Raw genomic sequence first — 12679 nt, forward strand, 5'->3', positions numbered from 1 at the left:
AGCCTTTTAAACTTTTTTGGGCCTTCCTCTGACACTGCCTGGTATAGAGGTCCTGGATGGCAGGAGCTCGGCCCCAGTGATGTACTGGGCCATACTCATCACCCTCTGTAGCGCTTGCGGTCGGGTGCCTTACAGTTGGCGTACCAAGCGGTGATGCAGCCAGTCAAGATGCTCTCAACGGTGCAGCTGTATAACTTTTTGAGGATCTGAAGGTCCATGCCAAATCTTTTAAGCCTCCTGAGGGGGAACAGGGCACATCCATTGACAAAACTGTCTGTTGTTGTTATAAAACCCATACCTTGCATCAGTCAACAACATTTCTCAAACACAGCTCATTGCTATCTGTTTTCTATTGTGTCCATAACAGTATGAAAAGTGTATCACGCTTCTATACACAACAGTAGTACAACAGTTCATAATGCAAAAGACTGAGGACATTTTCTCAATGCTACAGAGCCTACACTGAAATGTCGTGGATAGGCCTTCTGTATCGTTGTGTGTCAAACCATCTGTGCTAATTAGGAAATAGGTTATTGTTAGAAATGTAGTCAATCATAATAGGCTACATAACCTACTACATGTAATCATTGCATTTTATTCAGATGATATCGGCCCTAAAGACCTAGGTGTGATGAATACAGTGGATAGTGGCTAGTGAGATGCCATGTAGCTTGGCCTTTAATAGCCATTTGACTAGAATTACCAAGTAAGAACAACTGGCTCACAGAGAGTGAATTTGTGCAATTTCTCAATCACCACATCCACCACCTCTTTGGCCCCTCCACCAATGTTTTACTTGGATACCAATGATTGACAGACACTTGACCAATCAGCGTCCTAGTCGTCCTGTGACGTAACAAGTCCCACATGGGCGGGATTATACAGAAGGTTATTACCCATGTATTTCTTCCGCTGTACGCCACGGACAGAGAAGTCATCTGGTTGTGTATTTTTATTAGTAAACGTTAAAGATCAAACGGTAATTCTGATTAATAAATATTGAATCAAGTTTGTAATGAGCGATATAGGATTAATATCTTCATTTCTCATCGTTCAGAATTTTTAACTAGCAAAGCTCTTGTTGATAAAACTACCCGTTAATTAACGCTAGCCAGTTGTAGCTAGGTTGTGATCTCTTAGCTAGTTGTGATTTGCTAGCCAGCTAAACGTGTTGCGAACCAGCTGTAGCTTCATAGCTAGCTAGTAGGTGCTTTTAGCAACGCGGGTGTATTTACATACACTAGTGTAGCCCTTGACCATGCCCTTCCATTACATAACACATAAATCATTGGACGAAGGCGTCTTCTGTAGGGGGAGTTTTGTCAGAGCCGTGAAGCTCGGCCAGAACGTTAACATGCATCGCTTGCGGCACGGTTTTGGAAGCATAAGGACCTTTCATGTCGGCGATGAATATGTCAAAAAACAAGTTTAAATTGACGCACACTTTGTTAGGGTTCCTACACGAGTTTGTTTACAGAAACCATACGGAAGAGTGGACTACCTGTGCTAATTAGCTATCTGCGTCTCCGAACACCTGTGTGTAAACCGAAGACAGACGCCACAAACGTGTTGTCACAGAAAAATACTGTCGGCTGCACTAGTGTTAAAACAGTGTGCAGCACAGTAGGTTGGCGGCACCTTAATTGGGGAGGACGGGCTCTTGGTAATTGGTGGAGTGGAATAGTATCAAATACATCAAACGTGTTGTTTGCCATTCCATTCACTCCGTTTCACCCATTATTATGAGCCGTCCTCCCCTCAGCAGCCTCCACTGCAGAGTAAGTGTGTCTTTTTATGTTTGTGAAATTATTTTGATGTGATATGAAAGTACAATGATTTATGTTTCTAGAGTTGTACGGCAATTGATTTATGTTTAGATTTTTGGCTTCCAGAGGCAATTCTCCCTTTAAACAGAACATGTAAGGTCCTTGGACTAAGGAACAACATTAGGCACCTTTATTTAGTCCAATATTGGGCTAACACCAGAGTTGCTTGCAATTGTATTGGAAGCACAAAAACAGTCTGTGGGAAGTTAAATACTATTCCATTTCAAAACTTACTGTGCTGGTGGGCAGGATGGTTGGTGATTATGACAGGGGAATTTGAAACAAAATATCTTCTCCAATGCACCTGTCCTGACCTGTTTGCAGTGTGACCCCAGGCCAAGTATATTGCTGCCAATGTAATTCAGTGTTGTGTGTACAGTACCTTATACCTTTTCTCTACTTGCAGGTATCATCATGTCCAGGGTGCCGATGGGCAAGGTGCTGCTGCGAAATGTTATTCGTCACACAGATGCCCACAACAAGGTGAGAGTGGGAGAGTTGGCTAATCTGTGTGTGTGGCTTTGTACTCTCCTGATGATAGATGTGGTCCGTTTCAGATCCAGGAGGAGTCAGAGATGTGGAAGTTGAGGGGGATGGAGAAGGGGCCGTCCACCAGCCACAGACCGATGCCACCAGCCTCAAATCCATCCAGGTCCGCTCACTGTTCGAGAATTGAAGTAGTGTAGCCTGATACATCAGCTGGTGATGGCTAGCTAACACTAATGCTATGTACCGTCTGAGACAGTGCAATGTAATTATTTGGAGTGTGTAAAACCATGTAAACACGTGCACGAGCTCAGCTAGTATGCATGCATCGCATGCATATGCTTCAGGTGATAGAAATCAGAATGCACTACTAGTGTTTTGAAAAGGTGGTTTAATGATACTTGCCAGTGGATATAGGCTATTGTCTCAAATTTCAGCTGCATAAGGACCAACCACCCAGACAACCGGTAGAATAAGTTAAAATGTCATTTTATTCAACATTCTGGCTTGTAGAGGTCCTGAGAGGAGGCTTTCCAAATAATTACATTGCATTGTCTCAGATGGTACATAGCGTTAGTGTTAGCCTGATACATCAGCCGGTGATAGCTAGCTATCTTAGGCTTGCATCCCGATTCACCACCCTTTTCCCAAAGTGTGCACTTACTTCCCGTCATGGATTTAAAAACTTTGTATTTGTGTAATCATTGGTTGGAGGCAGTTTCCACCATTGTTAGATCCATTTAAATTTTTTATTTATTACACCTTTATTTAACCAGGTAAGCCAGTTGAGAACAAGTTCTCATTTACAACTGCGACCTGGCCATGATGGGAAGTGTGCAAGTGCACGTTTTGAGAGAACGGTGGATAATCGGGATGGAGCCTTACAATAGCTTAGAAGCGTGTTAAATGGAACAGGTTGACAGACATCAGAATTAGAGTTTACCCATGTTGTCTATTCCTCAGGAGTCACATGCACTGTGATCATGTGGAGGATGGGTCTGTAGACCGACTGGGAGACCGGCTGCAGAGAAGAGAACACAGCTCCGGCCAGGACGAGAGGGAGGCACGCTACTGGACCAAGAAACTCTATGACTTCGAGGCCAATGATCCAGACAGGTGCATTCCTTTTCTATCTACAACTCTGTAGTATTATAGCCTTGTGAGTTCATAAGTTTGTGTTTGAGTTGACAAACGACGACATGCTATGAAAGGTGGATGTCATTGGTACTGTGCATGTTTCCTCTACAGATGGGGACACAGTGGTTTTAAGGAGCTATATCCAGATGAGTTTAAAAGTGACTGGTAAGACATGAACTGCATTAACATGAAATACCATGACTCATAACAGTAGTAGCTGTAGTAAGGATCTCACTATTTGCTTCAATACAATAAATGTTGCATTGTTATAATGCCTGATTTGTCGTTTCAGGGAAAGAGGCCGTGGTGATGACCAGAATGTGATTTGCAGAAAGAAAAATACTAAGTCCAGACTTAAAACAGCCAAATCAAAACATTTGAAGAAATCCTCGAAGAAAAAGAAGGAAGAGGAAAAGCGAAGGAGGACAGGTGAGTCAGACAGTGAGTCCAGCAGCGACAAGAGCGACGGTGTCAAACAGAAACAGAAGAGGAAAAGCAGCAAGAGCAAACATAAGAGGAAAAATAGTGAGAGAGGAAGAGAGGAGGAGAGCAGCTCGGAGGACAATGATGAGGAGAGAGGTAGAAGGAAACGACAGAGGGACTCCCACAGAGACTCAGGACCAGAGTCACACAAGAAGAGGAGGAAAAACTGGAAAGCAGGAGAGGACAAATCGGAGCACAGTTCTGAGGATTGAACCTTTTTCCGTTGGCAGCGAGTAACCTGTACCCTCATACTGCCCAGCCCCTTTCAGTTGCTGAAAAGGGGTGGTGCGAAGCATTCAGTTACACCCCACTTCCACTTTAGTGTCCAATGTTTCCCACTAGATTTCTTGTGAACACGGCCATCACCATAGCTAGTTGCTAGAGATGTTTGTGATTTTTCCAACGACAAGGCAACCGAGGAATTGGCTAAAGTACAAATACAACTTTTGAACAGACCTACTGGCAGGGGAAAGCATATCGCTCTTCTTCCCTTTACGACCTTCCTCTGTGTTGTACTTCTCTTTCTGTGTACTGCTGAGCACAAACCTGTGTTCTCCTCCCCTTGGGCATTCAGCAATACCTCACCTCTTCTTCTTTTACTTGTGCTGCTGCAGTGCTCAGATAGTGAGCTGACACTGCACAAATATGGACTCAAGGAAAGCCACCTAATTCCACCTCTTGACAAACTGATTGACTGTAGAACCTTGTCTCATAGTGTCCTAGCTTAGTCATTTTTTAGTCATTTAGCAGACGCTCTTATCCAGAGTGACTTACAGTTAGTGAGTTTCTGCTTTTTTATTCTGTATTTATTTTTACAACTTTTGTAATTTATGGTAGTCAGGATTTAACGGAATGTCAGGTGGGACAACATTGAAAAATAAAAAGCATATTTTGTTGTTTTTTGAAAATGTGCTCTAGTTATCACACCACACGTTTAGACTTGTAGGACATATCACATGAATCTCATGTCTTGTTTTGACTACAGGATATCTACATGACTATCATTTACTATTCTTCTCAGTAGGCCTATAGCCTTTCTATTCCATGAGCTTGAGAGCATGAATTGTACTCTTCATGCATCCAATTCTACATGAAATATTGCTTCCATATGCCCCTTTGGTTGAATATGTCCATAACTGGGTATCATTTACAATAGAACATTGTAAAAATGTTGTACCGTTTCCCTCTAGTGTTCAGTTTCTACAGTACTCACTGCAGATGCAATGTGCAAGAAAATGGAATAGATCAGCACTGAATGAGAATTTGTACATTTGGAAATTTCTATTTAAACTCCTTTAAGAGACCTGCTGAAAAAGGTGCTATTGTCTAAAACTGGTTTGAGTTTCATTGTAATGTAGAGAGAAGGCCACTGCTAGAAGGTATCTTTTCAAGTTCATTCCTTTCTCCTTAATGATCATCACGCTGTACAAGGTTAATTTATTATTTAGTGAAAAGACTAGGATGCCTACAGTGTCTATTATCCTGTATCTATTGCCCGTTGTCTCCACCTGGTGGCTCAATCAGTGTAGTAGACCCTGAGGATTTAATTACTCATGGCTTCTTCTGAATTCAACATCAGAATAAAGAATGTATTATTTTGGATTCAACATCAGAATAAATAATTTATTTGTGACAAATAAAACAACTTTTTTTTCCGACCTGATGATTGTATACTTTCAGAACAGCTTCCTTTGAGACCCCTGAAGTCTCCCACAAGTTTGTCTCAACAGGCACAAGATATGATATATCTTAATATATGATAAGATACATGCCTTCATGCATATAGACCTTCTCACTGATCCATGTGCAAGCAGCTTTCATGACATTGATGAAAGGATCCAGGATGACCATAAGAAAAGGACACAGTGCACAACCGGTACAGTTAACCCACACAAAAAATTTAATACCCTCTCATAAGGGATAAGTGGTCCAAACCATGTCATACTAAATAGGGGGAAGTGTGATGACACAGATTTTTAATGTAAAAACTTGTGACCAACACTCAAATGCTCAGTAAAAAGTTGGGACATATGACTTACTTACATAGTTATTAGTACACATACACCAATGTTTTTAATATACTTCTATATGTATTTTTTTGTTGTCTTTTTATCTAGACCAGCCAGATACAATACCGATTAATATCATACAGTCACATCAGGAACAATACCAAGTAATATCATACAGTCCAACCAGCATGGAGGAATCCACAGGTTTATCAGGTCCATCCTCTTTATACTAACATTTGAAATCGGCATGTGTATAGATCTATAATCTTTTTATTATTGTATAGACTGGTGTGATACTTGTCCTCATATCGTCGTGTCTTCGTGTGCAAAAGTCTTTGAAAGAACCCAAAGGATGATCAACATACGGAATACCTGGTTGTTCACTTTACAGTGTGATGTTTTTTTTTTTTACATTAAAAGGAAAAGTCACATTTGCCCCACCCCTTGGAAAGTCATAGAAAAAAAGCAACACTCCCCATGAAACAGGGGGAAACATGATAGAAAGGAAGGTTTATGACTACAGCGAGCAGCATCCTCCATTCGTACATATTTTAGAATAAGGCACTGCTGCATAAAATAATGAAATGGCCGACAACTCTCTGTCGCTCTGGGAATATGACGGGAGGCAGGATGGAAGGAGACTGTGTTCTTCTCCAGCAACTCTCTGAGAGTCTGTGTGTGTATGCATGTAACTGTATTTGTTAGATGTGTAAATGTGTATGCTGTTGGTGTGTGTGTGTCTTTGAGAGAGCCAGAGAGGCCAGGCTGTATCTCTTACACTGTGCTCTCCAGCATCCATTCAGTGCTGCTGAAAGTGACTCTCCGGTTGGCCAGCGGCGAGGACTCCACGTTGAGCTGGTTTGTAGACTTGTGCCGCCTCGTCCGCGCTCTGCGGGGGTAACTGTGGCTCTGAAATATGGAGTAGTCTCCCCCGTCAAAGCTGAACCTGTGCCTAGTTCGTGCCAGCTCGTTATTAAACCCCATGTTGGCCAGGGCGCTCTTCTTGTCCTTGAGCCTGGGGGCCTCCTTGGTGCCGGCGTTGGGGCCTAGGAGACACAAGGACATGGTGGAGCCCGTCAGGCTGCTGTCTGTCTGTGTGTCCTCCGACGGGGGGCCAGATCCAGAGCGCTGTGCGTCCAGGCTGGTCCTCTTCACCTTGTCCGTGGGCAGGGGGGGCAGCTCCACTTCCAGGATGGCTGTGGTGGCCAGAGGGGTGTCCCACTCCTTCTTGTCACTGTCCACCTTCAGCACCAGGGCCATGCACTCCTTGGCTGCAACCGGTAGGGCTTCTCTCTGGTGGCTGTCCTCAGCAGGCTGTTTGGAGGTGGAGCGCTGGAGTCTGTGCTGGCTGCCGTTGGTCTGGGAGTGCATGCTGGAGCTGACCTTGACCTTGCTGTCCTCTGGGCAGCTGTGGGCCTTGTAGCGGATCATGAGGATGATGATAAATACCAGCACTGAGGCCACAATGATGCCGCCAATGATGATTATCATGGTGCCGCCCAGAAACTGGCTGTGGATGAAGCGGCACTGGCTGACCTCACTGGCCGTGTGGAACTGGACGCAGCCCACCACGCGCGTGGCCGTCAGAGAGGTGATGCCGTCGTCGTACACTGCCAGGACACACAGGTCATACTCACGCCCTGCCGCCAGGTCGTTGATCAGAAAGGTCTTACTGGTGGACGGGATCATTCTGCAGAAAAAAGGAAGGAATACACAGGAGTGGTGAAGGTTAGCTTTGCCAGGGCAGTATTGACTGCCCCCCTCAATTACCACCAATATACTGTATGGAACAAAAGAGTGTCAGACAGTGTCACATTGCATTCCCATTAACGGCATGCACATAAGAAGTGATAACCTGACACAAAAGTGTTTGAAAAAACACTGAAAAAAGACAGCCATGCCAACTTAGTTCAACTCCAGTTAGGCTTTAAATATCTCCCATATATTTGGGGCCCAAGTAAAGACAACAGTGCTGACACTTGACTTCTAGACAATGTTACAGGGTGACAGAGAGAAATGACTCCCCCAGCATTTTATGTATACTATGATGGCAAAGGTTAAACAGCATGGTGACAAACAAGCCATCATTATATACACTGCTCAAAATAAAAATAAAGGGAACACTTAAACAACACAATGTAACTCCAAGTCAATCACACTTCTGTGAAATCAAACTGTCCACTTAGGAAGCAACACTGATTGACAATACATTTCACATGCTGTTGTGCAAATGGAATAGACAACAGGTGGAAATTATAGGCAATTAGCAAGACACCCCCAATAAAGGACTGGTTTTGCAGGTGGTGACCACAGACCACTTCTCAGTTCCTATGCTTCCTGGCTGATGTTTTGGTCACTTTTGAATGCTGGCGGTGCTTTCATTCTAGTGGTAGCATGAGACGCAGTCTACAACCCACACAAGTGGCTCAGGTAGTGCAGCTCATCCAGGATGGCACATCAATGCGAGCTGTGGCAAGAAGGTTTGCTGTGTCTGTCAGCGTAGTGTCCAGAGCATGGAGGCGCTACCAGGAGACAGGCCAGTACATCAGGAGACGTGGAGGAGGCCGTAGGAGGGCAACAACCCAGCAGCAGGACTGCTACCTCCTTTGTGCAAGGAGGAGCAGGAGGAGCACTGCCAGAGCCCTGCAAAATTACCTCCAGCAGGCCACAAATGTGCATGTGTCTGCTCAAACGGTCAGAAACAGACTCCATGAGGGTGGTATGAGGGCCCGACGTCCACAGGTGGGGGTTGTGCTTACAGCCCAACACCGTGCAGGACGTTTGGCATTTGCCAGAGAACACCAAGATTGGCAAATTCGCCACTGGTGCCCTGTGCTCTTCACAGATGAAAGCAGGTTCACACTGAGCACATGTGACAGACATGACAGAGTCTGGAGATGCCGTGGAGAACGTTCTGCTGCCTGCAACATCCTCCAGCATGACCGGTTTGGCGGTGGGTCAGTGATGGTGTGGGGTGACATTTCTTTGGGGGGCCGCACAGCCCTCCATGTGCTCGCCAGAGGTAGCCTGACTGCCATTAGGTACCGAGATGAGATCCTGAGACCCCTTGTGAGACCATATGCTGGTGCGGTTGGCCCTGGCTTCCTCCTAATGCAAGACAATGCTAGACCTCATGTGGCTGGAGTGTGTCAGCAGTTCCTGCAAGAGGAAGGCATTGATGCTATGGACTGGCCCGCCCGTTCCCCAGACCTGAATCCAATTGAGCACATCTGGGACATCATGTCTCGCTCCATCCACCAACGCCACGTTGCACCACAGACTGTCCAGGAGTTGGCGGATGCTTTAGTCCAGGTCTGGGAGGAGATCCCTCAGGAGACCATCCGCCACCTCATCAGGATCAGCCTGTAGTGTGGTTTTCCACTTTAATTTTGAGGGTGACTCCAAATCCAGACCTCCATGGGTTGATAAATTTGATTTCCATTGATAATTTTTGTGTGATTTTGTTGTCAGCACATTCAACTATGTAAAGAAAAAAGTATTTAATAAGATTATTTCATTCATTCAGATCTAGGATGTGTTATTTTAGTGTTCCCTTTATTTTTTTGACCAGTGTATATATACTGTATATGTCACAACATCTACAGGGAAGGACAATGCAGGCTTCTGGCCAAATGCCAATGGTGCGAAGACAAGTTTGATGTTGTGTGAAATAAACACATTGTCAGTGAACATGAAGGAGAAAGAAATTGTCTTTAGGCCGACATCTGTGTTAATATAATTAGAAACATGGTCATTTTCCCCTCAAGGAACACTTTGATGGTTCTCACTTGTAGGTAATAATGTATCACCTAAAGACTAAACAACACAGGTCGCTGTTTAAACATGGGGGAGAACATTATACAGGAGAATAGCTAATTAAATCAGAAGCGATAAAAATAGCAAAGTCAACCAACAACAACAGCTCTAAACTTCTAATTCCTGCCCTGCTAGTGCAGTGGTGCACACGGGGTCAAATAGACACACATCAAATAGGCTTACGTACTCTCAACTCTCAAAGGGTATTGGAATGAGTAATACAAAATGGCAGTGTTAGCACATACAGCATTCGGAAAGTATTCAGACCCCTTAACTTTTTCTAAGAACATTTACATTACAGCCTTATTGTGCAAATGTATTAAAAATAAAAAACTGAAATATCTTATTTACATAAGTATTCAGACCCTTTGCTATGAGACCCGAAATTGAGCTCAGGTGCATCGTATTTCTATTGATCATCCTTGAGATGTTTCTGCAACTTGATTGGAGTCCACCTGTGTTAAATTCAATTGATTGGACATGATTTGGAAAGGCACACACCTGTCTATATAAGGTCCCACAGTTGACAGTGCATGTCAGAGCAAAAACCAAGCCATGAGGTCGAAGGAATTGTCCATAGAGCTCAGAGACAGGATTGTGTCGAGGCACAGATCTGGGGAAGGGTTCCAAAAAATGTCTGCAGCATTGAAGGTCCCCAAGAACACAGTGGCCTCCATCATTCTTAAATGGAAGAAGTTAGGAACCTTCAAGACTCTTCCTAGAGCTGGCCGCCCGGCCAAACTGAGCAATCGGGGGAGAAGGGCCTTGGTCAGGGAGGTGAACAAGAACCAGATGGTCACTCTGACAGAATTCCAGAGTTCCTCTGTGGAGATGGGAAAACCATCCAGAAGGACAGCCATCTCTGCAGCACTCCACCAATCAGGCCTTTATGGTAGAGTGGCCAGACAGAAGCCACTCCTCAGTAAAAGGTACATGACAGCCCGCTTGGAGTTTGCCAAAAGGCAGCTAAAGACTCTCAGACCAGATTCTCTGGTCTGATGAAACCAAGATTGAACTCTTTAGCCTGAATGCCAAGCTTCACGTCTGGAGGAAACCTGGCACCATCCCTATGGTGAAGCATGTGTCACGATTCAGACAGACGACCAGAGGACCACAATTGCGTCACACCAGAAAGTTTATTAAACTTAAGGGAAAAGGGAAGTAGGGAGTGAATGAAGGCTCCAGGGGTAACAGGGATCCCGTCCAATGCGCTGGGTCTGTGCCCCCCCCAGTGGCAGCGATGCGTCCTATGAAGCCGGTGGTGGGTGGTCCAGAAGTCCTGGGGGGGGGGGAGACACAGACACAACAGGGCGGAATGAAACCAGGCAGCAGTACAGTTCAAGGGAATCCAAAATACGTAGTAGCAAGGCAGAAGGCTGGTCAGAGTTACCGGGATTGAAGAGTAGTCAGGAGTCGTAATGGCAGAAGCAGGTCTGGATCTCCTAAGGCAGAAGAGTATCCAATAAACAGGCAGGTCCGGGGGTCACAAAACCAGGGTGAGCCAGAAGCGCGAGCAAACAGGTTCCGGGTGTGAGCTTTGCAGACGATCTGACACCGGAGAGCTGAAAGACAGGGCCTTAAATACTGGGAGAGGTTAGTGGGTAATGCAGCGCAGCTGGCAGAGTAATTAGAGCCGAGCAGAGCAGGGACAGGTGGAGCTAGTTAGGCTGAGTAGAGAGAGGGAGGTGAGCAGAGTGGAAGATAGTGGAAACCAATAAGGTGGTAACCCGGTGGAGTGAGAGGGCTCATGACAGAACCCCCCAAGGGACGGCCCCAGAAGTCCCAAGAGCAACACCACGCCGGGCGGGAGGAGGGGAGCCGGAGGAGGGCTAGAACTCCTCCGAACGGTCCGAGTGAACGTCCTCATCCTCGGAGGAAGCCGGAGGGCCGTGGTCGGGGAGATGGGACAGGTCCCGAGACAGGATCAGGCACAGGACAGGAAGCCGAGCGGGCCGGACGGTTAGGGACCCCTCTGGGGCGGCCCCTACGGATTGCAGGTTGATCAGGATGCCGTTGGTGGAAAGCGGTGATGAGAGTCCTATCCACAATCCGACTAGCTGGCACCCAGGTCCTTTCCTCAGGTCCATAGCCCTCCCAGTCAATGAGGTACTGGAGACCCCTACCCCTCCGTCTGGACCGAAGCAGGCGGCGGACGGTGTAAACCAGACCACCATCGACGAGCCGTGGAGGAGGAGGACCAGGCGCAGCAGGGACCAGCGGACTCTCATGGATGGGCTTAATCTTAGACACATGGAAAGTGGGGTGCACCCTCAGGGAATTAGGCAGTTGGAGCCGGACAGCAGTTGGGCTAATCACTCTTATGATAGGGAATGGGCCAATGAACCGAGGTGCCAGCTTCTGCGACTCCACCCTGAGTGGCAGGTTCTTCGATGACAACCACACCCTTTGACCAACATGGTAGGTGGGAGCAGGAATTCTCCGACGGTTGGCCCCGGTAGTGTAGCTGGCAACGGACCTGAGGAGTGTGGCTCGGGCTTGTGACCAGGTGCGGCGACATCGACGGGCAAAAGCAAGTGCAGATGGGCAAGTAACCTCCTCCTCCTGGCTGGCAAATAGAGGAGGCTGGTATCCATAAACACATTGGAAAGGGGACATACCGATGGCAGAGCAGGTCAGAGAATTGTGTGCGTACTCCACCCATGTCAATTGCTGCGACCAGGAGTGGGGGTTGCGTGAAGTCATGCATCGCAGTGCCTTCTCGAGCTCCTGATTAGCCCGCTCTGACTGCCCATTGGATTGGGGATGGAATCCGGAAGTCAGACTGACTGTGGCTCCCAGCAGGTGACAGAACTCCTTCCAAAAAGCGGAGGAGAATTGTGGACCACGGTCAGAAACAACATCCCTTGGCAGTCCGTGGATCCGGAAGACGTGTTCCAGGACCACCTGGGCGGTCTCCTTGGC

The 12679-nt window shown here is 46.3% G+C and overlaps 2 protein-coding genes across 4 annotated transcripts in view; one reads left to right on the top strand and one right to left on the bottom strand.

Moving 5' to 3' along the window:
* The first annotated feature begins 1737 nt into the window (after positions 1–1737).
* On the top strand, positions 1738–5590 carry LOC121559742 (uncharacterized protein NKAPD1). The gene is made up of 6 exons (XM_041872850.2): positions 1738–1778; positions 2233–2309; positions 2384–2478; positions 3276–3428; positions 3561–3614; positions 3742–5590. Exons 2-6 carry the CDS (start codon positions 2241–2243, stop codon positions 4142–4144), a joined length of 774 nt encoding a protein of 257 aa, XP_041728784.2. The 5' UTR covers positions 1738–1778; positions 2233–2240; the 3' UTR covers positions 4145–5590.
* A 219-nt stretch (positions 5591–5809) lies between these two features.
* The window catches only part of LOC121559715 (leucine-rich repeat and fibronectin type III domain-containing protein 1), a 132520-nt gene continuing 125650 nt past the window's right edge, over positions 5810–12679 (bottom strand). For all 3 annotated transcript variants that reach the window (XM_041872836.1, XM_041872829.1, XM_041872827.1), the window contains exon 5: positions 5810–7631. In XM_041872836.1, coding sequence (XP_041728770.1) covers positions 6716–7631 — 916 coding nt within the window. In that variant the 3' untranslated portion in view covers positions 5810–6715. The remainder of the gene's footprint in view (positions 7632–12679) is intronic.

Source organism: Coregonus clupeaformis, chromosome 5 (genome assembly GCF_020615455.1).
Source record: "Coregonus clupeaformis isolate EN_2021a chromosome 5, ASM2061545v1, whole genome shotgun sequence".
Lineage (NCBI taxonomy): Eukaryota > Metazoa > Chordata > Actinopteri > Salmoniformes > Salmonidae > Coregonus > Coregonus clupeaformis.

Coding starts and splice junctions, on each gene's coding strand:
- LOC121559742 (XM_041872850.2), top strand. CDS start 2,241: ATGTCCAGGGTGCCGATGGGCAAGGTGCTGCTGCGAAATGTTATTCGT. Junction 3,429..3,560: donor GAGGCCAATGATCCAGACAG/GTGCATTCCTTT, acceptor TTTCCTCTACAG/ATGGGGACACAGTGGTTTTA. Junction 3,615..3,741: donor GATGAGTTTAAAAGTGACTG/GTAAGACATGAA, acceptor TTGTCGTTTCAG/GGAAAGAGGCCGTGGTGATG.